We start from the raw sequence: 21,787 nt of genomic DNA, 5'->3' as shown, positions 1-21,787 counted from the left end.
GGCCCCACACAGGCCCCAGGAAGGCCCTGTTCGCCGCATAGTTCTATACGGTGCTCACTTTTGAGGGTCTTGGGTCCCCACAGCTGGCCTCTCTGGAGCTCCAAGGGATGGGGGGGCCAAGCACTTCTGTCAGAACTCAGCAGGAAGTACTTGCTGGTGAAAGCCCCGGGGGGACCCCTGCACTTACCTTCCCATAAATTGCATTTTTGTACTTCAGGTGGGCAAGTGGGCGCCCCGTTCCCCGCACCTTGTAAATCACGAAGCGTGGAAAACGGAAAACAGCAGGGACCTCCGCCACGCACCCCTGCCGCAACCCTGGAAGAGGCCGGGTGGACACCGGGCCCCCTCTTGTTGTCCCCGTGTGCTTCTGCGCGACGCGGGCTAGCACAGGCGGACAGGTGTCCGTGCACACGAGAGCGTGTGCGCCGCGGGGCGGCCTCACTGATGGGCGGGTCCCCAGGGGCTGAGCCCTCTCCACCCCCCACACCACGTGAAGCTTGAGAGTACCGTGGGCTCCGTGGAGCCCACGGCCGTCTGACGGACGCCACGCTGGTGAGCAGAGGCACATAAACCGCACTGTGCAACCCACAGGCCCCAAAGCCGCATCCGTCCAAGTGAAAGCTTTATTTCCGTTGGGATCCTGCTGTCTGCTTTGCCCGGCCCGCCCCCTCCCAGATGGGATGCTCTGGGTGGCTGGCCCTGCGGCCTCCGGTTACAGAACAGCCCCAGAAACCGTAGGGGACGCAGCCCAACCTCGGCACAGTCTGGGAGACGATGAAGGGCGACTTGGTGGGAGGGCCTCCCCGCCATACAAGGGACTGAATTTACGGTGTGAGTGAGGCTTTCCGGACTCCAGGACGAGCGTGTTTTCCGGACCGGCTGCTGGCCCTCTGTGCACCGGCTGGGACCCACGGGTCTCAAGTGGAGCCCCAGGTGGGTGGGGGGGGGGCAGGGGGCGGCTGCCAGGAGCCGTTACTAACAGCAGGGTCAAGAGATCAAGTCGAGGTCAAGAGCCACAGGACCTGCTAAGGACCGCGGCTGGGGAAGACAAGGGGCTGCTGGCTCAGGGACAGGCGTGGCTGCCACTCTCCTCGGGCAATGGAGAGGACCCGTCGCCGGGAATGACCTAGGTCCGGCCGGGCCTACGCTCCCAGGGACGGCGGGTCAGCTGGCCCCCCGCCCCGGGCCCCCGGCCCCTCCTGGCCCTGCAGCCGATACAGGGCCTCCATATGCCTCCGCTTCTGCTTGGCCCGGTTGATGATCGTCTGGAAGAGCCTGCAGAAGAGGTGGACGGACGGGGGAGAGTCGTCGTTGCCGGGGACGGGGTAGGTGATGAGGCACGGGTTGCAGTTGGTGTCCACGATGCCCACGGTGGGGATCTGCATCTTGGCTGCGTCTCTCACAGCCACGTGGGGCTCAAAGACGTTGTTGAGCGTGTGCAGGAAGATGATGAGGTCTGGCAGGCGGACCTTGGGTCCCAAGAGGAGCGGGGCGTTGGTCAGCAGGCCGCCCTTGAAGTAGCGGGTGTGGGCGTATTCGCCGCAGTCCCGGGCCGTGGTCTCGATCAGGTGTGAGAACTGCCTGTTGCGGCCCACAAACAAGATGATGCCCTTGCGATAGGCCACGTGGGCCGTGAAATTCAACGCCAGCCGCAGGTGCGCGGCTGTCTGTTCCAGGTCAATGATGTCCTGGTCCAGGCGACTCCCAAAAATGTACGGCTCCATAAACCTGCCGGAGACCCCACAAAGGCAAGGGTGAGCAAAGTCCACGTGGCCAATTCGGCGCCTTCCGGTCTGAATGCCCACCACCCGCCAGGGCCTCCGTGGAGGACCCTCTGGGGCAACCATCCCCGGGGACGGCGCAGTCTGCAACCCGCAACCACGACGGCAGTGGGGGCCCCTGTCTGGCGAGTGATGGCCGGGAGGCAGTGGGGGTGGGGTGGGGTTCGGGGTGACCAGGAAAGGCCTGGGCTACAGCAAGCCTCCGGCAAGTCTCCCCGCACCCACACGCCATCACGCGGGGATGCCACCGGAAGGAACGCCGCACACACATCTGAACGTGTGAATGCGCCACCGCTGCCTCCCTCGCCAGCCTCCACCCTGTGCCCCTGAGCACACAGTCCAGCATGGGGGCCAAAGCGGAGTCTGAGAATAAACCCCCGCTCCTCCCCGGGGCTCAGCGGCCCCGTCTGGAAGAGGACGAAACGCGCCAGTGCAAAAAGGGCCTTGGACTCCAAGGATCCCAAGGCAGGAGGGTCCCCGGGCCCCGCAGGCACCACCACACCGGGCCCCCGTGTCTGTCACCTGTGCCGACAGCCTGCTTTGTGCCCCAGGTGCACCCGGGCATCGAAGAGGCTTCTCACGGAAAACAACTCCTTGACGTTGAAGAAGTCAGAGTGCTTGAGGGGCTCGTTGAGGATCCTGTCGTTGAGATCTGGGGTGGGGAGGAGAGGGTGCTGTGGCTTGAGGCCCCCCCTGCTCCCAACCGTGGAAGGGAGGCAATGTGGCCGGGGAGGGGGAGGGCCGGTAATTCCAGCTGACCAAGGTGCCGGAGGCCACGGAGTCCCTTCCAGGAGACTGGGGCTGCAGCCAGGCTCTGACCCTGGCTTTGCTCCTGGGTAACCCTGGTCAGGTCTATACCCAGAAAGGGGAGGGGCCCAGGCCGGTCCTGGGCGTGCCTCCCAGTCACCAGAGGAAGGTCCCGATCAGGCGTCCAGGGAGGGCTCAGCGGTCCAGAGGGCACCTCCCAAGGGGCCAAGTCACACGGGCCACCATTCGCTCTCCCTCCCCCCACCCGGGGAGGTCAGTGGCCTTAGCCCCATCCTCAGATGAGAGCGGATGACAGGGCAGGGCAGCGAGGCACGAGCTCAGGCCACTGTAAGTGCACGTGCGGGTGCACCCAGCACACGGGGCTGCCGGGGGCAGGAGACGGAGGCAGGCTGCCCCTTCTTCCTTCCTGGGTCCGCACCCCTCCGGGCCTTCACACCTAATGGCAGGGCACTCAGAACTCCTCGTGGCAGACGATTCCAACCCCAAACGGGGGAGGCCAGGCGCGGTCCCCTCAACACCCTAGGCTCGCAGAGGAGCCGACCTTACCGATGCTGCCTTCGGGCTCCCTGACGGCGGGGGTCGCAGCGCTGGCCAGGGTCCTGCCGCTCGGCCGGGCCCGCCCCGGGGTGGCGCTCTGGAGCAGACGCGGCCGCAGCGGCCCGGCGCAGACACCTGGGGAGAGAGCAGGCTGGTGGCGCGCGCGCCCGGCCGCTGTCCCTGCGGGGGCCTGGGTCCCCGCGCGGCGGGCGCTGCGCGACCCGCAGGCCTGGGAGGCGTCGCGCCGCCCCCCGTCCCCACCCCCCGCCCGCACCCCGCGCCCCTGCCCGTGCCCTCCGGCCCGGACCCGTCCCGCCGCGTCCCCAGGGATCCCGCCCGCGGCCTGTGCTCCGCGCCCCCCGGCCCCCGCGCACGCTCACCCGCGCCGAGCAGGCGGGACACGGACGCGGCGGGCGCCATGGCGCGGAGGGCGGACGGGGCAGGGACGAGCTCTGGGAGCGGCGCTCCTTCCGCCGCCGCCGCCAGCGCCCTGGCCGCAGCGCCGCCTGGCGGCCCGGAGGTGCCTCTGCGCGCCCCGCCGCTCGGCCCCGGGTCTGGCCGCGCAGGCCAGCGATGCGTGAGCCCCGGGCCCGACTTCGGCCCGCCGCCCGCCCGGACGCCAAGGACACGGGAGGATGGAGCGGCCCGGCGGGGTCGGGGCGAGCGCGGGGTGTAGGGGAGCGCGTCCCCCGGCCCTGTCCCCCAGCTCGCCGCCTGCACCCCGCACGAGCCGCCGTCCCCGTGGGGGCCCTCCTCACCTCGGGCCAGTCCAGCACAACGCGTCGCTCTCCCAGGGGGACTCCCATAAGATTAGGCGCATCTGGAGTCTGCATTTAGAGGCCGGGGACGGGGCGGAGGGGACGGGGCCCGACGTCCAGGGCCGGGGACACCCAGGCACGCGGTAAAGCGGCGTGCGGAGCTGGAAGCGGGCCTTCTGCGGGTGAAGGCCAAGACCTGGGGTCCCCAGGCCAGTAGGGGAGCGGCTGGGAAGGCCGCGGGCGCGGCGCCTTTAAGGCCCGACCGCCCAGTCAGGTGACCGGGCCGTCGCCTGGCAACGGGAAGCCGCGCGGACCCCGGAGCTCTCCCACCGACGCCACGGAGGTCAGGCTCATGTCCGAGGCGAACCCCCGAGAGTGCGCGGAGGCCGCGGAGCCCCCGGCCCCGGAGGCCCCGGCGCCCGCGCCCCCGCAGAGAACCAGCGACTACTACCGCATAGACGGGGATCTGCCGGTCAGGTTCAACAACCCGGAGTGGTTTCGGGGCTACGGGTGAGGACGGAGTCAGGGGTCACCGGGCACCCGCTGGGGCTGGGTGGCGGCTCCTCCGCTCACTAGGCCCGCACACACGAGTCCGAGGCCTGGCCCCGCGCCCAGCTGTTACCACCAAATGGGCGAGAAAGTCCTCCGAAAGCACGAGCGAGGGGCCTGCAGTCGTGCAGGACGGGCCGGGGTGGCCGGGATAAGTCCTACCTCTCCGGGCGGGGAGGCGCCGCCACCGGCACGCCTGAGCTGCTCATGGCTAACCCTGGGACGTTGGTAGCCCCCTGCCCTCCCTCACCTAGTCTCCCCTGCCATCCCGTGGACTGGGGGCTGTTATCCTGTCCCAGGACAGACAACTGGGGTGCAGAAAGGTGGTATCTCGCTCAAGCTCTGGAGGCATGAGACAGAGCTGATGTCCGAACCCAGCCACTCAGTTCAACTCAGGGTCAGCATCCGAGACCGCAGGCGTGTTTTCTCTCAGAGGCTCCGGAGCGGACGACCCCCAACCCCCCCCCCCCCCCGCCCCCAGCAGGGGTGTGGCGGCTGAGCCGCAGCTCCTGACCTCCCTGCCTGTCCAGGAAGTGACGGCAGGTGCCAAGACCCTCCTGCCAAGACCCTGCGAGGGTTGCGTTTAGGGCTTTGGCCTACCTTGGGGGAGAGTAAGGGCAGAGGTGAGCAGAGGAGGCGGGGAGGGTGAACCTGCAGGCCAGCCTGGGGCGTTCCCGACAGAGCTCCATCAAGCAGATATTTTAAGGCCGCGGCTTGGGCAGAATTACAATAAACGCACGGAAACTAGAGTGTGTTTCTCATCTGCCAGGACCAAGGAGCCTGTCTCCGTGTACAGGACCAGTAACCAAGCTTACGGGAGCAGGGCCCCCACCGTGCACGAGATGCCGGTAAGCGGTAAGCACGCGTATGTGGGGGGTGGGGGACATCCCGAGGAGGAGGCTGCAACCCTGGACTTCTCAAAAGGGCAACACATCGGGGGGAGGGGGGCGCTGTCCGGAGTGGCCCAAAGTTCCAACATCACAAAGGGGGAGGGGGCACCTCAAATCTTTTTGAAACAGGGCCGAGTAGAAATAACCAAGTGAATTTGGCCACGAAGTGTTTTAAAGATGAAAACGGGGGGCGCCTGGGTGGCGCAGTCGGTTAAGCGTCCGACTTCAACTCAGGTCACGATCTCGCGGTCCGGTCCGTGAGTTCGAGCCCCGCGTCGGGCTCTGGGCTGATGGCTCAGAGCCTGGAGCCTGCTTCCGATTCTGTGTCTCCCTCTCTCTCTCTGCCCCTCCCCCATTCATGCTCTCTCTCTGTCTCAAAAATAAATAAACGTTAAAAAAAAATTTAAAGATGAAAAAGGTGCACGTAGACTGGCTTAAGACGTCCCCAAAGGCTGGCTCCTCTTAAAAAGACCCCCCCCCCCCCCCCCCGCCCAGGCACCTTCAGGCAGTGAGTTTGGAAGCAAATAAGGAATCGGCTGCTTCCTTTTTGTAATAATGCCTGATGTTAATGGACTCGTGACCTTAGGAGGCAGTGCCGGCGAAAAACCACAGGTTGCAACGGGACAAGGCATATTGGTGGATCTGGGGATCCGTGTACTTTTGGGCACCCACCACCCCCTTTTTGAGGTTGACTTCACAGTCTGGAGGTCTAGAACTGCCTTCTAAAACTCCCCTGAAGTCCCTCCTGGGCCCAGGTGAGGGCTCAGATGCAATAGCATAAGCATCCCCTGGATACCCAGGACAGTAGGGCCACCCATTTTGGGGTGACAGTGTGGTTTTTTCCTTCAAAATAGTCATCATTTTAAAAGGTCTGGTTATATCGCTTGTTTACGTGTTTTACGTGGGGGATAGAGCTCTTGGGAGATTATTTGTCTAGAAAGTTTCCAGAGGGGCGCCTGGGTGGCTCAGTCGGTGAAGTATTCGACTTTGGCTCAGGTCATGACCTCCCGATTCATGGGTCCGAGCCCCACGTCGGGCTCTGTGTTGACAGCTGGGAGCCTGGAGCCTGCTTTGGATTCTGTGTCTCCCTCTCTCTCTGCCCCCACCCTGCTCGCACTCTGTCTCTCTCTCTCTCTCAAAAATAAATAAACATTTGGGGCGCCTGGGTGGCTCAGTCGGTTGAGGGTCGACTTCGGCTCAGGTCACGGTCTCGTGGTTTGTGAGATCGAGCCCCGCGTCCGGCTCTGTGCTGTCAGCTCCGAGCCCGGAGCCTGCTTCGGATCCTGTGTCTCCCTCTCTCTCTGCCCCTTCCCCACTCACGCTCTGCCTCTCTCTCCAAAATAAACATTGGAAAAAAATTGAAAAGAAAAATGATACCGCGAGGAAACCGTTCTCTGCGATACTGGAACGGTATCCCGCCGAAGCGCACAACACGAAAAGTGAACGCTGATGAACTGAACACTGTGGACTTCGGTGACGTGTGGATGTGTGGACGTCGGCTCAGCTGTCAGAAACGTGGCACAGTGACGCTCAGGGCGGCCGTCTGTGCCCTGGGGGGCGCCGTGATGGCTATCTGGGAACTCCGCGCTCCGCACTCAATTTCTCTGGAGCCCACAGCCTCTGCCCTGAGAAAAGACAGCCTATTAAAAACATGCACGGAAGCCGTTTCTCTTTGTCCCCGCTTCCTGCCAAGGAGACACAACAGCCAGCGATCTTGACAGGAGGCTAGCTAAAGAACAGCTCACCTGTCCAGGGTGAGCCATCTGGCAGAGCCCCAGGCCCGGCGCCCCAGGGTCACCCGATGATGCTGTGCTGTTGGACTAATCCCCACCACCCTAGCGCCTGCACACGGGAGCTCGGGCTTGTCTGGGTGTGGTCCCCACCGCACCCTCACCCCAGTAGGGCAGTGCCCCCTCCGCACCCCTGCACTGGTGGGGCATGGGCATCAGAAGCGTGTTACAGCTCTACAGGGGATTCGCATACGCACCCAGGGCTGAAACCCACGCGTGTCGAGTTTGTCTCTTCTCTGCAGAAGAGGAAACTGACGTTCAGAGAGGTCCAGATGCGTATATGGTGGCACGGTTGGTCCGAGCAGAACTGGGGTGGCTTGGGGCCAGGAGTGGCTGTGCTACGCCCAGGTGGCCCGTAGGCAGTCCTTCAGTCCGTGCGTAGCGAGCTATTAGTAAGTGTTCCCAGACGTCACCTATAAATTGGGATGGTCTGGGGGCCCCCCGGGTGGCTCAGTCGCTGACGCGTCCGACTCTCGATCTCGGCTCAGGTCGCGATCTCCCGGTTCATGGGACGGAGCCTCGTGTCGGGCTCAGCGCTGAGCCTGCTTGGGATTCTTTCCCACTCCCTCGCCTCCTGAGCGTGTACTCTCTGTCTCTCAAAATAAATCAATAAAATTATAAAAAAAAAAAAAAGTCAACTGGGACGGCCTGGGCCATTCTGCCCACCCTGACGTCGCTGCTTCCTGGGAGCGGAGGCGACATTGTTTCTTACAAATTTCTTGTTCTTCTTCCAGAAATGCCCGATGACCGGCTGCACACCCCATTAATTCTTGTGTCCCCTTGCCACTTCCAGAAAGTATTTTACCCAAATTCGGGCAAGTTTTCCAGACAACTTGCGGCCGGTGGGATGTTCCGGAACAATACTTTCAACGTCTGCGTGGAGAAGAGCGTTGTGACGGGTCCCGACAACTACATCACCTCCTACGACCGCTTCAACTTCCACCCCAGCTACAACGTCAACAGGCCCTCCATCTGCGATTGAGAGGTCAGGGGTCCCCTGACACCAGCAGCAATGACCTGACACATTGTCCCCCGTCTCCCGTAATTTGCCCGATCGTGAAGGTGCAGACTTCACTGCTTTCCCTGAAAATGTTTGCTCTTTACGTTAGGAAAACATGCGGACGGGGCAGTAATGTTCTACGTGCCTGTTTTGCTTCTGAGCTGGGAAGGATGTTAGTGGCTTGACTTTCCATTAAAAAAGTCGCAGCATCCTGATTTCTGGACTCACCTGTAATCAGGGAACAGGACCGTGGGCGTCCTGGGACCCAAGTTTTGGCCTGGCACGAGGAAGACCTGGGTAACCCCCACCCCCCTCCCCTGCCCCCCGTGTCTTTCTCGGCAGCCGTTTCACACTCCAGACAGATCCCGGAGTGGGTTTCCTGTTCTAAAGCGCCTTGGTGGAAATCGGGAGGGTGGGATGCCCTGCCTGGAGGGAGGACGGGGGCCGTGCGGGGAAGAAGGGCAGGAACACAGCCCCCTGTCCCTGACGCATGCGGGCCGGCGTGGAGTCCCCGGGGACATCCTGCGGCCACCGAGAGGGGCAGGGCCGGGAGGCCAGATCAGTGGAACGGGCCTGGCCAGCGCCTCTCGCGGGTGGAGGGGGTGATGTGTCCGTGGGACTTCTCCCTTTGTGTTCACTTCCAACGTCCAGGAAAACGTTAAGAAAAAACCCAGCAGGCAGGGAATAACGCACTTTCTGGGCGGGGCAGCAATGACAGCGCGTGCACGTTGATTTCTCTGCAGTCCTCGATCGGTTGAGGTTTGCTAGGATTCGTGAGGCCTTCAGTGAGGAGAGTTTTCTGTGCCAGTAGATATGTTTCAGACACGGACCTCCCCCTTCCTGTGTGAGGGCAGGACGTGTTCATCATGGGAAATCCGGAAGGCACTCGCTCTAGACAGAGGCCACGGTTACGTTCCACGGATGCTATCTCCTTTACAAAAATCGTGGTCCCGTCAGGGTGGGAAGGAATGAAACGCCACGACTGGTTGTGTCTTCATCAAAACCTTTTTATTATGAATACACAGAAGTAGACATTTTGGCCACAGGCTTAATGTCCCATGTGGGACGGAAATTGTTTCCGGGGAAAGTCGATATTCTTAATAAAAAGATGCGAAGCTGAGCCCGAACCCAGGGTCTGTGCGTTATCTTTCTGAGCCGCGAAACCAGTGCGCTCTCCAGGCATCAGGCCAAAAATTACTTACCAGGACCCTTCACTAAAAAATACCCAAATCCTGGGGACGCTTCTGTGCTGAGCCTCTGTTGAAATAAACACCAGACAAAGAATGCCTTTTTGACCAAGTTTCTAAACTCCCCGAAAAGAATGAATTCCTCCCTCGGCAGCTATGAAAGCGGGTTGGGGACTCCGGGGAAGGGCAAAGCTAGCTGGCAAGATAGCCGTTTTTCCTCCTGGTCAGAGCTGGTGAGTGCCAGGCTCGGAGAGGCCGTCCCTGCGGCCGGCTGGGGGTGCCAGGGGAGCCGACATCGCCAGAGCTGGGCATCCTAACAGGTGCTGGGTGCTTTGACGCGTCACGGCCGATAAACTGCTCTGTCAGAGATGCTAGTGGGGTAAAGCTACACTCCACGTGCATTGTAAGTAGAATAAATGTCTGGGAAGACGGAAACCAGAAATAACTTTGATAGAACACATATGCCCGTCTTCCCGCAAGAGCGGGAGCGTCTCCAGCTCAGGCTCCCGGCGTCCTCGTCCTGGCGCACCCCTGTCTGCTGGCTTGGGTTCTCGGAGGACCTTGACGTCATCACCTGGGGTGAGTCCCAGGCCTGCCTGACGCGGAGCCCGCCTTGGGTGCGTCTGGGGAGGCGTGGCCGCGGGCAGGGGACCCCGCAGCCCTGGCCCCGACGCCGCACACAAGTCCTACGGGGACTCCGGTGCCTATAGACTTCTCTTTGGCACGTCTTCCACCAGGAATCTTCACGTGTTGAGGGCAGATGCCGAGCGTTTAGATGGACGGTCTCACTGAAGGCCGCGGGGACGCGTGCAGGCCGGGTGCCCGAATCACGGGAAGGACCCCGTCCCTCCCTGGCCGCGATCCTGACGTCTCTCAAAGTCCTCACTCCGCGTCACAACAGTTAGGGAAGAGGCCAGCCCGGCATTTCTGTGTTTCCTGACTGTGACGTCAGGAAAGCCTGTCTTGACCCGCGAGGAGGCCGGGCCAGGTCGGGCTGTTTCCTTCCACCACGAGACGCGACGCAGAGAACCGGGGCGTCGCTAGGCCCCCGCTGCTTGGCTGCCGGGTGGGGTGAAGGGGCAGCGGCTTCGCACGCTGAACACGTATTTCCATATGTGCGTCAGTAACTGTCTCTCGGTTGCAGTCGGTGAGAACACAGGGTTCCAAACACACAGGAAATGCGTCCACGCTGGGCGGGACGTCTGTCCAGGGCACAGAATGGCAGAAACCCCAAAGACTCTCCAAATAACAGACTATTTCCCGCTCCCGGTCCGCCTTGCCTGGAGCGAACCCGGTGGTGGCTCGCAGGGTAGATGGTGGGTCCCTTAAAGAGGCCCTGAAATTAGTTCGGAGGGCGGTGGGGGCGGGGAGCAAGGGGGCAGTACTTTTCATCTTTTTATGTGAGCAGAGAAGGCGCTAGAACTTAAACTTAGGGCCCGATTTCCCGAGGCGACTGTGTCTCAGCTCCAGAAACCTGCCGAGAATTCAGATGTTGAGCCATAAAAGGAGGGAGTGAGCCTTGGCTGTAGGAGACCCTCCCTCCCCTCCCTCCCTCTCTTCCCACGGTGCCCTTTCTTTCCAGAAAGTACCCTGGAGCACCAGATACCACTTAAAGATCAGGCCTCTCTCCTTCGTTGCATTAAATGAATGAAACTTTGGCCCCAGGCGCACAGACCCCTCCTTCCCCCCCCTCCCCCGAAGCGAGGCTTGATTTGGGAACACACGGTCCCCCTGCCCGCAGAGGTGGGTGCACATTCGGCACCCCGTGCGGCAGCTCCCCGGACACTGCTACTCACGGCTGTGGCGTCAGGTCCCGCACACTCACCCCACCATGGCCCCCTCCCCAGAGATGGTGCGGGGGGGGGGGAGACCTCTGGCCTGGGCCCCAGCGTGCGCCAGAGTTGACCTAGGGCACGGGGTCCCTGGGAGGGACCAGCCCAAGCAGGCTTGTGCCTGGTGTGTGTGAGAACAAGGCGTGTGTGAACAGCGGTGCCCCATGCAGAATGGGGGTCAGTGTCACAGAGGCCGCGGGAACCCGGGGGCAGGAAGGAGGCATGCGTGAAGGGTGCCGGGCCTGGAGGAGACAGGGAGCAAGCAGCAGGGGCAGGGGGTACTCCGAGCTAAGGGCACAGGAGGGTCCTCTAGTCACCATCCCGTCCCACAAAGGCCACTCTGGGTAAGACAAGCTGCTTAAGCAGATTTGCAAGCAGGGCTGGACTCATTTGCATTAAAAAAAAAAACCAGTTCCTATATACAAAACAAGCTGATTTTCGTTTCCAAGTGTTAAAAGCACTTCTTCAAAATTAAATGTAAAGCACGGATCACACGAACTGTTTCTCCCGGGGTGGGGGGGGGCACCAAAGCAAGTTAAGAGCCGGCCACGGGGCTGGCGGATGGACCCCTGCAGGTGTCGGGCGGGCCGGAGGGCGGGCTGCAGGCTGAGGGCCCACGGGTGCTCCCTGGCCCATGGGTGCAGAAGGGGCCGTTGCTAAACCCCAGGGTGCACACAGCCTGTAGAAAATTCACTTGCACGTCTGAATACTAAACTCAGCTGCAAAGCAAACCTTGTCCAGGTCCGTCAGCTGAATGCAACAGTGAGTCGTAAAACTCAGGGCCGCAGACAATCAACGTCGTGACCGCTGAGCGTCCACCCCACGCGACAGCAGCCCCTCCTGTCTCCCCGGCAGCCTCTGAGCAGAAGGCACGGAAAGCCCCACTCTCCCCCCCTCCGCAAGGCGCCGTGGCTTGTGGAGCAGCTCAGACCCACCGCGAGGCCCCGGGGCCCTGCCCACCCCCACTCGCAACAGCGCAGGCAACGGCCCATCGTGCCTCGGGGAGGCGGGCCCTGGGGAAGCCGCCTGGCGCACCTGCTGAGTGCGTGAGTGTGTGAGTGTGTGTGAGTGAGTGTGCGGGCACGCCCTGGCGAGGCCCCGGTCCCTGGGGGGTGCTGGGCCTCATCCTGGGCTCTCCAGACGTCTGGGCACCACAACAAGGAAAGCGGCCCCGGCCTCGTGTGTTCCCGAGTGCCGACGGGGAGGAGGGCACTCTCAGGTGACGTCACCTTCCCAGACCGTGACTGACGACGACGAGGAATAGTGGCTCCCTTACGAAAAGGGCTTTATTGGGCTGTTAGAATCACACAGGAATTGAACGGGGCTGGACGTTAAACAACACAGGCTCGGGGGCCGGTCCGTCCGTCCGCTGGCCGTTGTGCTTTGAAATGTTCTCCCGCGGAGGCGGCGACCACAGCGCTCAGAGGACGCGCCCTGGCCTCTCGGGACTGGCGGCCTTCAGGTCACAAGAGCTGTCCAGTAGCTTCCCGACGGAGGCCTCCGGGGGCGCTTCTGGGACGCTCGGGGCGGGCGTCCACCGCTGCCTTCCCAGGCACGGCCAGACCCTTCCGGCGGCCACACTGACTGGTCAGGGTCACCTGAGCCCTGGCTGTGACGGCCAAGCCAAGCGGCCGCTAATCTAAGCCTCGCACGCAGACCACAGAAAGCGGCAGTTAGGAATGCCCTACAAAACCAAACAACAGCATTTTCCAAAAATACTTTTTACAGCACTTTAAATAATTTACAAAGAGGCTACAAAAACCCTATTTTCCAGGACACATCTGTTAAATAACACCACCGCTCCCGGCGGGCCTACCCGTCTATGGGGCTGCGCAGGGGGCCTTCCCGTTCCCGGCCCAGGCTCGCGAGCAGCGGGCGCACAAAGACGTGCTTCCCACAAGGACACAGAGCCAGCACGCGTCCTCAGGGCTGGAGGGCTTTGCCCTTGGCCGCCGGGCTGCCGCCCTCCTCCACGGACGTGTCGCTGAGCTCGCTCGAGTCACTGCCCACGGCCTCCCGGGCCTCGTCCTCTCCACCGACGGCCCTCCGCCTGTACCTCAGGTCCAAACCGTCGTCCTCGGAGCCCGAGTTCCTCCTGGCGTGCAGGGTGCAAGCAGCCTGTGACTTCCGGCCGGGCCAGCGTCCGCCTTCCTTCTTCGTGAGCAGGCGCGAGCCTCCGGACACGGGGCTGCGGCCAGCCGGCGTGTCTCTGAAGGCCGAGAAGGACGGGCCCTGCAGGGGCAGACTCAGGGGCGGGCCAAAGACTCCCGCCTGCTTCCCCCCCCAGGAGACACTCTTCCCGAAGTGGAATAACTGTGTGGACAGCAGTGAGGAGAAGCCCGCGAAGGGCAGGCCTTTCTTGGGGTCCTGGCCCTCCGGCCCCTGGTCTCTCTGGCCCCCGAGGCCCCCTCTCCACACGGCCTCTCTGCCCTCTGGGCTCAGCGCCCACGCGCTCTGCAGCCGACTCTGGTGGGCGAAGTCGGCCCACGGGAGGGCGAGGCCGGTCTGGGGGCCCCCCAGGCCATCCGCTCCCGGCTTGCGAGTCCGCGGGCTCCGGCCCCGTGTGGTCACAGCAGAGGCCGCACCGGGGCTTTCCGTCCGGACGCCAGCTTCCACGTGAGTGGGCGGCGGGCCAAGAGCACGCTCTCTGGCACCCCCGGCCCCTCGCGGGCTCTGATCTCTGTGAGTGCAAACGAGTCTCCGACCGGCAGCCGACCCTCTGGCGGACAGGGCCCCGGCCGTGCCGGTGTGCCTGGCCAGGGCCGCAGGGAGGCAGGCCTGCTCCGCCAGGGGGCCGCTCCTCCCGCCTGGAAGGAAGGCCCTCCCCGTGCCCCCGGGGCCACCCCTGCCCCGCTGGCTCTGTGCGCACACACCGGGCTGAAGGGCCAGGGTGGGAGTGGACACCTTCTGGCATGGCAGCTCGGGCCTGGGCATGCTCCGTGTGCCCGGGGCGGCGGGGCCCCCTCCTAGGGCCTCTGAACCGCTCCCGGACTCCTTGGCCTTTTCGGCCAAAAACCTCCTAATCTCCAGCTCGATGCTGTCATCGCTGTCCACGGAGCTGCTGTCATCGGGCGGGGGCCCGGGGCTGGGGCCTGCACCTTGAAGTTCGCAGGCTTGTGCGTCACCGCAGAACGAGTTCCCTTCGGGCGCTTTTCTCCTTGACTGGAGGACCGGGGGCGCGTCCGCGGTCCCCGTGCCGTCTGCCCGCGTTCTCTCCGTTTCCCTGCAGGAGGAGACGCTCAAAGTTGTTTTCACCTGATTCTCTCTGCTGTCTTTTTTGGGTTTGGAGAGGCAACTCTTCGACAGAGGAGGGCTCTTGTCTTTCCATTCCTTCTGGCAGCCCCCGAGTTCATCCACGCACTGGGTCTCGGTGGTGCTGAACCTGACCTTCCTCTTGCAAGCGGCCCTGGGGTCCTTCCACCTCCTCCTGAGCCTGCGCCGGGACCGAAGCAGGTCCTTGATGGCGGTGTCCAGGTCCTCGTCGCTGTCCAGCGAGCTGCTCTTGTCCTCCGAGCTCCCCTTCCCCCCGGTGCTCCTCACCGCGGCCGCCTTCCCGTGGCCGGGCCACACGCCGCCCCTCGCGTCCGGGCCGCCGTGCTGCTCGCCCAGCTCCAGCGGCCTGCAGGAGAGGGGCTGGCCCCTGGTCTCGCCCTCCGTCCTGGGGGCCCGGCCGGGCTGCGCGTTCCCGGGGCCGTGGTCTGCGGCCTGGGCCCCCTCCTGCACCGTCTCTCTTGTTTTCTTGGGTGTGGACGGCCGCACAGCGTTGCTGCCTCCCCTGCGCTTCCTTCTGCAGCTCAGCGACAGGCCCAGCGTTTTGGAGACAGGGACCCCGGGGCCAGGCGACGGCGGTGGGCTCTGTGTGGACGGTGGGCGGCTCTCCGCTGTGGCCAGCCAACCCCCCGACTGAGCCTTCAGAGCCAGGAACGTCCGGATCTCCTGCTCGATGCTGTCATTGCTGTCCACGGAGCTGCTGTCCCCGTCGGAGCGGGCAGGCAGGGCTAGGGGGTAGGAGAGCGGGCTGGCAGGCGGGGGGCTCTCGCCGCCCCCCACGGGGGCTGGCAGGATCGTTTTGGAAATGTCCAGGATCGCTTCCGCGCACATCAGCTCGGCGGATGTTTCTGCCCCGCAGGGTGGCCGTTCGGCAAGCTCGTCTTCGGCAGCTCTGGGTTCCCTGGGGGGCCTGGAGGGGGGGTCAGGGGCAGGGCCACCTGGGCGGAGGTCCACGGCCTTCGGGGCCACCGGCTTCTTCCTGCTTGGTGTTTTCCTGTGGGTTTCGGGCAAGGCACTTTTTGTGGAGTGGCTTGTGCCGCGTGCGGGAGGGTCGGGCCCCCTCCCCTCCGCGAAGGGCGCTCTCTGCGGCGGGTCTCCGCTCGCCTCCTTCCTTTTCTCCAGCTGGTACAGCTGGATGGCCTCCTCGATGCCATCGTCACTGCTGGAGCCGGACGCCTCGGGCACCGGGGCCGTGCTCTTGGGTCGCTTCGCCCTCCTTCCGGGGCCCGCGCTCTTCCTGATGGTACCTTTATTCTGGGCCGCTTCTGCAGGCTCCACAGCCGCCTTAGACCTGAGGCCTCGGGGCCGCGTGCTCACCCTCGACAGCCTGGGGGGTTTCCGGAAGACAAACTCCCTGCAGGCTCCGGTCACACCCGGTGCATGGTGTGCCCTGACCGCCAGCTCTTTGCTGGATCTAAACGCCGGTCTGGCCGGATTATCGCCGGGGTCTGGTTTCGCGTCCACGGAAACGTCACCTCTTGGGGTCTCGTGTTGTCTCTTCTCGTTCAGAAACTGCTCTATCTCTGCCTGGATGCTCTGCTCGAAGGAGTCATCGCTGCTAACGCTCGCCGGGGAGGCGGAGCCCTGGTCCCGGCCGGCTCGCACGCGGCTGCCAGGGGCGCCCCCTGAGCTGGGTGCCAGCTTCGGGGGACACGGGGCCGTCGGGGCGCTACTCCGGGGAACCTCTGGTCTGCACCGCCTCCCCCCGTCCGCGGCCCCGGACGGCTGGGCGGCCCCGCCCTTGGCCTTTAGGTACTCCTGGATGGCTTCTTCGATGTCCCGGTCCACGGAATCGTCGCTGTCCGAATCCAGCACCAGGGGGCCGAAGGCTGCAGCTTCCTCCTCCCTGGAGGGGGCAAAATCGGCAGCAAGCCCACAGGCGGCAAACGCGGGGTTGGCGGCCAGCCTGGCGTCCCGGCCTCTCTCTGCCCTCTGGCTTCTCTGCAGGGCAAGCTCATTGCTCATGCCCAGAGCGGCCTCGTGGCTCTGCAGCGTGCTAATGACCATCTGCACTCGGGCACTCACCGAAGCCCTCGCGACGCCCTCGTGCGGCTCTGCGAAGCCCCCGGGAAACCTAAAGCCCCCGGGCGTGCCAAAGGCCTCCCATTTCGACTGGAGAGCAACCACAGGAGGGGCGTTCATGAGAAACATTCTAGCAGGCGGGGAGGGACGTGCGGAAAGGCGACTCTTTATTTCTCTGCCCGTTTCACATCCTGGGAGGAAAGAGGGGGGGTCACCGCAACTCTGCTGGCGCACGCGGCCACGGAGAAACGGCACGCCAGGCTGGAGTCCAGAGAGGCGGCTCAGAATCCGGTGCCGGACGAGCCGGGGGCGCGGGGGGGGAGGTCACTCATGCTTCCCGGGCCTCGGTCCGCGCAGCTGCAGGGGGAGGCGCGGAAGGACCCGCCCCCGAGCCATGGGCACCGGGCTCACACGGAGGCCCCCGCAAGCGTCTCTTCCCCGTCCCGCGTTCCTGCTTCGGCCTTCCGTCTTCTCTGCGCGGGAAGCGAGGTGTTATTTGCCGCAAAAGGCTGTCAACAGGTGCCGACGGGATCAGGTGCGCGTATGCGTCTCCGCAGGTTAAAAAGAATGACTGTGTGAGTGTCAGCTCAGGGTGACTTCGCGGATAGTTTCCTTCTCGATGTGGAAAACAAGCCCCTGAAATAAAAAGTTATGTGCCGTGAGCAATGAAAAAACGAATTCCCCAGGCAGTCTTTAAAGAGCCACAGAGCCTACAGCCTTTTTGTTTAAAAACTGCCGGGCGGTCTCATGGGCTGAAATCATTCTCTGCTAATCGGCAGAGAAGCCGTCCACACGCGCCCTTTCTCATCCTGCGTGGTTACTCCGGTTCCCGCATCTCGGACCGAGGGTGGCTGCGTCAGCGGAACCGCTGGGCTGGTCCTGGGAACGGTTCTGAGGACCTGTCTGCAAAGCGCCCTTCCGCTAAAGGTCAGGGACCGCTGCAGAGGGGGATGTGACGGGCACCGTAGAGAGTCGCTTAGAAAATACAAGACATGTCACCTTACTGGTCATTCCTAACCTGTTTTTCTGATCCCTGATTTCTGACCCCCCCCCCAAATTAGAATGCAAAACATCTGTGATGCAAGACAGCTTTGCAGCATTTACAGCAACAGGGAAACTGAGTTCCGCCCCAGGATAGTGCCAGGCACGGCTGTCACCGCCTTTGAACCCCAGTGGACAGACCGGAACCGGCCTGTGTATCTGCTTTGCTTTTAACATGGACCCTTCTCTACCAGGAGCCTCCGTCCCGACGAGCACATCATCTTGTATTTACACACCACAGTCCTTTCCAAGAAAAGCGTGGCCGGCAACCTAGGCACAGACTTGCCCAAACAGGTGCAACTTAACCAGAGGGCCCAAGAGCTTCGGAAGCAAGCCGTTCACGATCACGGATTCGTGTGTCCCCAAAGTGAAGCTATAACGTAAAAGCATTTCTTGCAATCACTTGAAATTCTCAAGGCCAGGTTCGGTGGGATAATACAGGGGCCAATGTTTGTAAAGCATTTCAGGGATTAGGTCTTCCTCCCCTCCCCCCTTCCCGTTCCTTTACCGACTTTTAAAATAGACTTTTGACTGCCACAGGGTAAAGAAAATCAGAAACATCTAACTCAGATGCCGAAACTTCAGCTAGTACAGGTTTTTTTTTTTTTTTTACAAAGAGCATTAATTTAAGGGCTTGAAATTGAATTTTGGAAAAACTTAACCCTGAGACCAAAGACAGTTAATCACAGCTAATTCGTAACTATCCTGGGCTACAGATCTGGTACCAGAGGAAGTATGTGAACCTATCTGCCAGTTCTCAGACCCTGGCATCCCACGGCGGCCCCAAATCTCTCTCGTAACATCACCCTCCGGGAAGGCTCCCGGGGTCACAGACCAATGGGGATGACAGGGTGGGGAGAGGGCTCTTTCACTGGCTAGGGGAGCCTGTGCCCACCTTGCAGTGGGGGTTATTCCAGCTGCCTCAGCAAAATGACAAGAGATCGTGAGATGTCCGCGTCAGCCTCGGGCTGTGAAGAGTCTATATCAAGAATGTTAACTACTTAAGCAAGACAATTGTTAAAAGCGGGCGCAGCGGCGAACCCAAAGGCACTGGGCTGCTGATTTCCATACCACGTAGCATAGATGGGGGAAGGACAGCCACTGGTCTCCCCGTGTTCACCGTGTTCCCGTGGTTGCACGGCTGTAGAGAGCTCAGACTCCCAGTGAGGAGGTTTCTGAACTGTCAAATCACCTAGTGTGAGAATGAGGGAAAAAACTCACAGGGAATCTCCAGCGACAGCTTGCGTATTTAAAACAATCAACTACATAAGATGAATCATTCGGAAAAACTCCCCAAAACTATACTTGGAGAGAACTGTGAGCCGAAGCTTTGTCAAATAGCCACCCTGTACCCCGAGAGCCCCAAACCAGGCCTGGAGGGTGGCCAGTGGGGCCACCCAGCCCTGCACCCCAAAGCCACGTGGTGCCAAAGCTGGAAGCGCGTTTGGGGGGGGGCACCCGGGCATCTCAGTGTGGATGCCAGACCCCAGGGGGGCACGGAGGACAGAACCTGGCTTATCCCCTGAACAGTCTGGCTCCCTGCACCAAATGCCCCCAAGCACATTTCTCCGCTCACCAAAGAGTGGTTCAGCTCCTGTCCTTCCCGCTCAGGTGGCAGCTTCCCCTCGTGGGGGAGGAAGGTGAGGGTCAGGGTACCAGGCCCAGAAGGAGGCCCTGGGGGGGGGGGGGGGCCCAAGTGGGCGTGGGCCTGCCAGGAGAGGAGGGTCCACAGGGTCGCCACGACCTCTACTCCCGCGAAGCTTCCGGGCCACCGCCTGTGTCCGGGGGCGCAGAGGCCGAGACCCTCCCAGCGGGCCCGGCCCCCGGGGCGCTCGGCCAGGGGAGCGCGGGCACCTCCCGCGGGGCGGGGCCGGCCTCCGCCCAGGTCTGCGCCGGGGATGCGCTGGCGGCCCGAGGTCCCGCCGAGGCCCCGCGACCCTCCCGGAAGCCGCGGCCGGGCGCGGGGCGCGGGGCGGGGTCGCCTTTCCGCCCGAGGGCCGGGCCCGCGGCCGTGCTCGGGGCCGGGAGCCCGGCCAGGCCGGAAGCGCCCCCCGCGGGGCCTCACCTGCGCGCACCTGGGCCCGCCCGCCGCGCGCCGCCGGCTCCGAGGGCCGCCGGGCCGCCTCGGGGACGCGCTCCTCGACCCAGGCCAGGCGGCAGCCCGGCGCCCGCCCCCCTCCCCACCCCCCCAACCCCCCCGGCCCAGCCGCGTTCGCCCCGCCCTGGCCTCGCCGCCCCCCGGCCCGCCGCGCGCGCGCGCGCGCGCGCGCGCCCCGAGGAGCGAGGGAGGGGAGGGGAGGGGGGGAAGGGGAGGGGAGGGGACTGGAGGGCAGGGCGGGGGAGGCGGCGTGCCCGCGCGGGGCCGGGGGGCGGGCGCGCCGGGGGCGGGGCGGGGCGGGGCGGGCGCGGGCGGCGGCAGCGCCCCCTCCCCGGACCTACCGGCGGCCGCGCTCCGGAAGCCGTGCCCGGTGGCTGGGCATCATGGGAATGGCACGGCCGAGTTCCGGGGGAGGCGCGCGGCCCGCCGGACCCCCGCCCGCTAGCGCGCGCCCACCTGCCGGCCGGCTGCGGGGCGCCCCCACCCCCACTCCCGCGCCCCCCGCCCGGCGTCCGGCCGCGCCGCCCGCGCCCCGCCCCGCGCGCCCAGGCTCGCTCCGGCCCGGGGCGCCCCCCGCGCGGGGGAATTCGGGGTGGCTGACGTGTGACCCCCCCCCCCCACGCCCGCCCTGCCGGAGGCGGGGCCGGCGCTGGGGGCCGCCCTGTCCCCGGGGTGCCGGCGCGGGGGGCGCGCGCTCCGTAAACGCTGGAAGGTTGGCAGCCGAAGGGGCGGGCCGGAGGCCGGCGCTCGCTGGCTTCTCCGTCCTGACGTCGGTGCCGTGGTGACCGGCTGCAGCGTTGCTAGAAGTTCCTCCACGAGCGTCCATCGTGTCCCTGGCGCCCGGTCCGCGGCGCGGTCCTCGTCGTCTTCCCGCGCGCGACAGTTGAGCCCGACGTCCGGCCGCCCGGCCCCAGGGCCCCCCAGGCTGCCTGCTCCGGGGCCGGCTTCCTCTCCGGGAAAGCTGCCCAGGCCGCCAGCTGCCTGTGCCTTTAGTTTGGGCCGTGGCCTCCTCGCAGTGCGCGCTTATTCCTTCCCCGCAGCTAACAGATCAGGAGCCCCAGGAGGCCGAGGAGAGGCAGACAGGAGTCCACCAGGCACGCGTGGCTCAGTCACTCAGGTCTGGGCGCCTGGGAGTGTGGGCCCTGGGCCTGGCCTCCCGGGTTGGGGTTCTGTGGGGTGGGGTGGGGGGTGGAGTGGACACCAGCAGCCCCGTTCCTCCTGCGCGCTCACACACACACACACACACACACACACACACACACACACACACACACGGTAAAAGGTGTCCCTGGTGGCCTGTTGGGGGAGGGGAGGGGAGGGGAGCCAGCCCCAAGAGCCCCACAGTTAAGTCGAATTCTGTTTCTGCGCTCTGCACGGGCCATGGGACCTTGTACCCCTGCGGTTTGGGCTGATGTTTGAGTCCTTGCTCAAGGCCATTGGTGTTCCAGGTGCTGCTCAGGTGAGGCCGGGGAGGGGGGCGGGTGGAGCCCCAGGAAGGGAAGGAAGACACAGTTACCATCTGTGTGCAGGTCCCCCCTGGGGCACTCCTTGCCTCTGGGGTGAACTGGGGATCGTTTTCTGTCTAGTAAGTTCCAGGGGGTTGACAGGACGAAAACCAGAGGCTTTTTCTAACAGGGAAGAAGGGGGGTGCGCATTTCTAGTCTTTCCAGTCTGGGGAATTCGGGGACCAAGTGTCAAGAAACCCATTAAAACATTGTTTAATGCTTTGGTGAGTTGTTTTAATAAACTTTTTTCTTTTTCTTTTTTTTAAATTTTTTTAACGTTTATTCATTTCTGAGAGACAGAGACAGAGCATGAGTGGGAGAGGGGCAGAGAGAGAAGGAGACACAGAATCCGAAGCGGGCTCCAAGCTCCGAGCTGTCAGCACAGAGCCCGACGCGGGGCTCCAACTCACGAACCGCGAGATCATGACCTGAGCCGAAGTCGGATGCTCAACCGAGTCACCCAGGCACCCCAAGAATGTGTATTTTAAATTTGAAGGTATAGAATTAAATATACATTATTGAGTCACACTTTTTCTTTTCTAAGTTTGTTTTTTTTAGTAACGTCTACACCCGACATGGGGCTCGAACCCACGACCCCTTGATCGAGAGACACATGCTCCCCCGACTGAGCCACCCAGGCGCCCCTCTTCACGGTTTTTAAATATGTGCCGTGATGAACATCTTTGGTGACAGAGTGGTCCCCCACCCCTTATCCGTGGGGAGTCTGTTCAGAGACCCGGTGGATGCCTGAAACCAGGG

At 63.4% G+C, this 21,787-nt stretch overlaps 3 protein-coding genes and 1 long non-coding RNA gene across 14 annotated transcripts; 2 read left to right on the top strand and 2 right to left on the bottom strand.

Annotated features, from left to right (window-relative positions):
• Positions 1 to 605: 605 nt before the first annotated feature.
• Positions 606 to 3,529, bottom strand: MRPS2 (mitochondrial ribosomal protein S2). Its single transcript, XM_047831392.1, has 4 exons — positions 3,467 to 3,529; positions 3,096 to 3,221; positions 2,304 to 2,433; positions 606 to 1,728 (listed from the first exon to the last, which is right to left on the bottom strand). The coding sequence occupies exons 1-4, from the start codon at positions 3,504 to 3,506 to the stop codon at positions 1,143 to 1,145; spliced, it is 882 nt and encodes a 293-aa protein (XP_047687348.1). The 5' UTR covers positions 3,507 to 3,529; the 3' UTR covers positions 606 to 1,142.
• A 100-nt stretch (positions 3,530 to 3,629) lies between these two features.
• Positions 3,630 to 9,305, top strand: PIERCE1 (piercer of microtubule wall 1). 3 transcript variants are annotated; one of them, XM_047831395.1, is made up of 4 exons: positions 3,630 to 4,354; positions 5,163 to 5,241; positions 7,867 to 8,058; positions 8,817 to 9,305. In XM_047831395.1, the coding sequence occupies exons 1-3, from the start codon at positions 4,197 to 4,199 to the stop codon at positions 8,053 to 8,055; spliced, it is 426 nt and encodes a 141-aa protein (XP_047687351.1). In that variant the 5' UTR covers positions 3,630 to 4,196; the 3' UTR covers positions 8,056 to 8,058; positions 8,817 to 9,305. The 3 variants fall into 3 exon arrangements, with proteins under 3 accessions (XP_047687351.1, XP_047687350.1, XP_047687349.1); XM_047831394.1 differs by lacking the exon at positions 8,817 to 9,305 and adding an exon at positions 8,183 to 8,288; XM_047831393.1 differs by lacking the exon at positions 8,817 to 9,305 and having other exon boundaries at positions 7,867 to 8,288.
• A 3,074-nt stretch (positions 9,306 to 12,379) lies between these two features.
• PPP1R26 (protein phosphatase 1 regulatory subunit 26) lies at positions 12,380 to 20,020 on the bottom strand. Of its 9 annotated transcripts, none has more exons than XM_047831142.1 (5): positions 19,865 to 20,020; positions 18,497 to 18,617; positions 18,321 to 18,404; positions 13,149 to 17,020; positions 12,380 to 12,776 (listed from the first exon to the last, which is right to left on the bottom strand). In XM_047831142.1, the coding sequence occupies exons 4-5, from the start codon at positions 16,511 to 16,513 to the stop codon at positions 12,551 to 12,553; spliced, it is 3,591 nt and encodes a 1,196-aa protein (XP_047687098.1). In that variant the 5' UTR covers positions 16,514 to 17,020; positions 18,321 to 18,404; positions 18,497 to 18,617; positions 19,865 to 20,020; the 3' UTR covers positions 12,380 to 12,550. The 9 variants fall into 9 exon arrangements, with proteins under 9 accessions (XP_047687098.1, XP_047687100.1, XP_047687096.1 ...); XM_047831144.1 differs by having other exon boundaries at positions 18,497 to 18,605; XM_047831140.1 differs by lacking the exon at positions 19,865 to 20,020 and adding an exon at positions 19,002 to 19,580.
• A 5-nt stretch (positions 20,021 to 20,025) lies between these two features.
• On the top strand, positions 20,026 to 21,375 carry LOC125150791 (uncharacterized). The gene is made up of 3 exons (XR_007146483.1): positions 20,026 to 20,640; positions 20,972 to 20,982; positions 21,329 to 21,375. It is a non-coding gene; the product is annotated as an uncharacterized LOC125150791 (long non-coding RNA).
• The last annotated feature ends 412 nt before the right edge of the window (positions 21,376 to 21,787 follow it).

The sequence above is a fragment of the Prionailurus viverrinus genome, chromosome D4 (genome assembly GCF_022837055.1).
Source record: "Prionailurus viverrinus isolate Anna chromosome D4, UM_Priviv_1.0, whole genome shotgun sequence".
NCBI classification, from domain to species: Eukaryota; Metazoa; Chordata; class Mammalia; order Carnivora; family Felidae; genus Prionailurus; species Prionailurus viverrinus.
Note: the sequence above shows the minus strand (reverse complement) of the source record. Positions and strands in the feature narration are given on the sequence as shown.